This window comes from Falco naumanni, chromosome Z (assembly GCF_017639655.2).
Source record: "Falco naumanni isolate bFalNau1 chromosome Z, bFalNau1.pat, whole genome shotgun sequence".
Taxonomy (NCBI): Eukaryota; Metazoa; Chordata; class Aves; order Falconiformes; family Falconidae; genus Falco; species Falco naumanni.
The window spans coordinates 74,784,827-74,787,352 of NC_054080.1; the positions used below are offsets into that span (position 1 = coordinate 74,784,827).

At 60.2% G+C, this 2,526-nt stretch overlaps 1 protein-coding gene across 1 annotated transcript; it reads right to left on the reverse strand.

Annotated features, from left to right (window-relative positions):
• Positions 1-219: 219 nt before the first annotated feature.
• On the reverse strand, positions 220-2,075 carry LOC121081735 (avidin-like). The gene is made up of 4 exons (XM_040580963.1): positions 1,976-2,075; positions 1,201-1,414; positions 618-738; positions 220-327 (listed from the first exon to the last, which is right to left on the reverse strand). The coding sequence occupies exons 1-4, from the start codon at positions 2,045-2,047 to the stop codon at positions 228-230; spliced, it is 507 nt and encodes a 168-aa protein (XP_040436897.1). The 5' UTR covers positions 2,048-2,075; the 3' UTR covers positions 220-227.
• Between the last annotated feature and the right edge of the window lie 451 nt (positions 2,076-2,526).

Here is a 2,526-nt window from a genome sequence, read left to right on the forward strand (position 1 = left end):
GGAGCTGGATGGGCAGAATCAGGGAGGGATGCAGATGTCCCTGAGGAAGGGCCGTGGTGAGTCCTCACCTCTGCAGGGGTACCTATGGGGACTGAAGCTGCCTCAGGGAGCAAGGGCAGTTTTTTAGAAAAGAAGACCACAGCTGATGTGATTTTTAAATTTTATTTTCATGTGAGAGGCTGGTTTTTCTTGCCTTGTGGGGCCCAGGCTGCAGCTGGAGCAAGATGTCATTCGGTGGGCAAACACACGTCCTCACAGGGTGGGAAGAAGCTCTGCAGGAGCTTTCCTTTCGGAGTGCGTTTGCGTGTAAAGATGTTTCTGCCCACCCTGTAGGAAACAGAGAGTTCTTGTGGGACAACCTGCAGACATTGCCCACTGAATGTGTCAGTGCCAGCAGGTGACAGGGATGTCCCTAAATACCCCCCAACTTGTCTCAGGCAGCTGCTGGATGCCTCTGGCCAGGGCAAGCCCCTTGCCAGGAGACAGTAGCATTCCCACTGCAAACCCATGCTGGGGTGTTCCCACAGGTGGACCCCTCACCCAGGGGGATGCTTGTCCTTAGGGGTCCTGAGGAGGGCCTCTCTGTGGGGCCACTGCCCCCCACATCCCCCTACTACCTTGTGGCTTTCCAGTCCTCCTCGAGGGACCCGACAGCTTCACGCAGCAGCCACATGGTGGTCAGCGTCTCCTTCCCACCTGTGTCCACGAAGCACTGCCCCGCGAAGGCGGTGGTGGCATCTGGGGGAAGCATTTGGTGGGCGGGTGGTGGGAATGGCACCCACACTCACTGGCTGCTTCCCTCTCCCTGGGGTCCTCCTGGCTGCAGCTGTGTTCATGCTCCAATGGCCGCATGCCCACCCAGCCCATGCCAGGAGGACCTGCCCATCCCCAGTGGCTCCCTCGAGTGAGACAGGCTCTGTGGCACCACATCCCCCATGCCTTCATGGGGTCCGGACCCACTGCAGTCACCTTGGGCTGCCCAGTTGGGATGGGTGCAAAGACACTGAGCAAGGAGGGGCTGCCCTGTGCAAGCCCAGGATTGCCCATTAGCCCCAGACTGGGCAGGTGCCGCTGCCTCCCTCTGCTTAGCTGCACCAAAGCATCACCCAGCAGACCTCCCAGCGGAGGAAAAATCCTGCTGGTCGCCTGCGCAGCTCCCAGTGCCCCCAAAATGCCATCCCCAGTTGTCCCAGTACTTACTGGAGAACTTGTCCCAGCGCACAGTGAAGGCAAAGGTGGGCCAGCCCCCTTCGCTAGGCTGCTGCTGGGCACCCTTCAGGGGGGAGGCGCAGGCACAGCCACCAGCAAGGGTGACCCGTGTGAGGTATCTCCCCTGGAAGTCCCCGTTGTCCCTCAAGACTGAAATCTCCATCAGTGAGTCCTGCTCATTCCTCCACAGCCCGCTGAGCTGACACTGAAGGGACACAGCCATGAGCCCTCTGACCCCACACACAGTGCAGAGGGGACCCCATCCTCCCACTGCCCCACAGCTGAAGCCACAAGCCCTGCTGTGAGCACAATTGTGGGGCAAGGCTCTCCTTGTCCCCGGTTTGGGGAGATGCTCCCCCAGGTGCTGCAGGCTGCTGAGCGGGCAGTGCAACAAGAACAGCACATCCCAGCCCATCAGTGTGCGTGGTACACCCAGACGCAGACCCCATGGGAGGGGATGCCCTGCACACTGTTCCCTTCGGCATAGACCCTGTGGGAAGGGATGCTCCATGAATCATACCCCTGAGCCCAGGCTCCATGGGAGGGAATGACCTGTGCATGGTGCCCCTGTGGAAACAAAGCTTTGTGGAGGTGGTACCAGCTGGCTGGGGGTGACCCGGAGATATCCTGCCTGTTGCCTGGACCAGGTGCTTGGAAAGTTCTGCTTCTCCCAGCCTAAAACAGCATTTAAGAGAGAACCTCTGGCTGCCCACGCTGCCTCCCAGTGCCGTATCTGCCACATCCCCATCATCACCTGTCCCCGTACCTTCCTCTCCGCAGGGGTGACACACACCACCAGGGCCAGGGCGAGGACCAGGGTGAGGGCACTGCTCCCCATGGCTGTGGGGCTGCGCAGCGCCCAGCACGGCTCGCTCCCGGCCCTGCGCCCTGGCCCCCTTTATAGGGCTGTAACCGGAGCCCCACAGGCACCCAGCTGGCAGCAGCAGCGGTGGAGTCGGTGGCCTGGTGGCAGGGTGCCCAGGACAGGCGAGGTGAGGAGGTCTCTGTGACCTGGGCAGTGCCGGAGGAACGCGGGGCTGAGCACGGCTGTGCAGAGGATGGAGGCGCAGGGGTGATTTGCACATCCACTGTCCAAGAGGGTGGTGTGTCTGCCCACAGGAGCTCATCATCATGGCAGCCCCCTCCAGCATGACAAGCTTCTGCTGCTGTTTCTAAACTGTTTTTTCTCCTGACTGTGCTAGGCTTTCCCTGGGTCTGGGAGCTGTGGCTATCACTGCAGTGGGACCTCTGGGGCACCCTTGAATTAATCCCTCTTGTAAGTGAATAAGAGCTTTTCTGGAAGATATATAGATATTA

Coding starts and splice junctions, on each gene's coding strand:
- LOC121081735 (XM_040580963.1), bottom strand. CDS start 2,047: ATGGGGAGCAGTGCCCTCACCCTGGTCCTCGCCCTGGCCCTGGTGGTG. Junction 1,415..1,975: donor TCACCCCTGCGGAGAGGAAG/GTACGGGGACAG, acceptor GTGTCCCTTCAG/TGTCAGCTCAGCGGGCTGTG. Junction 739..1,200: donor GCGCTGGGACAAGTTCTCCA/GTAAGTACTGGG, acceptor TGCTTCCCCCAG/ATGCCACCACCGCCTTCGCG.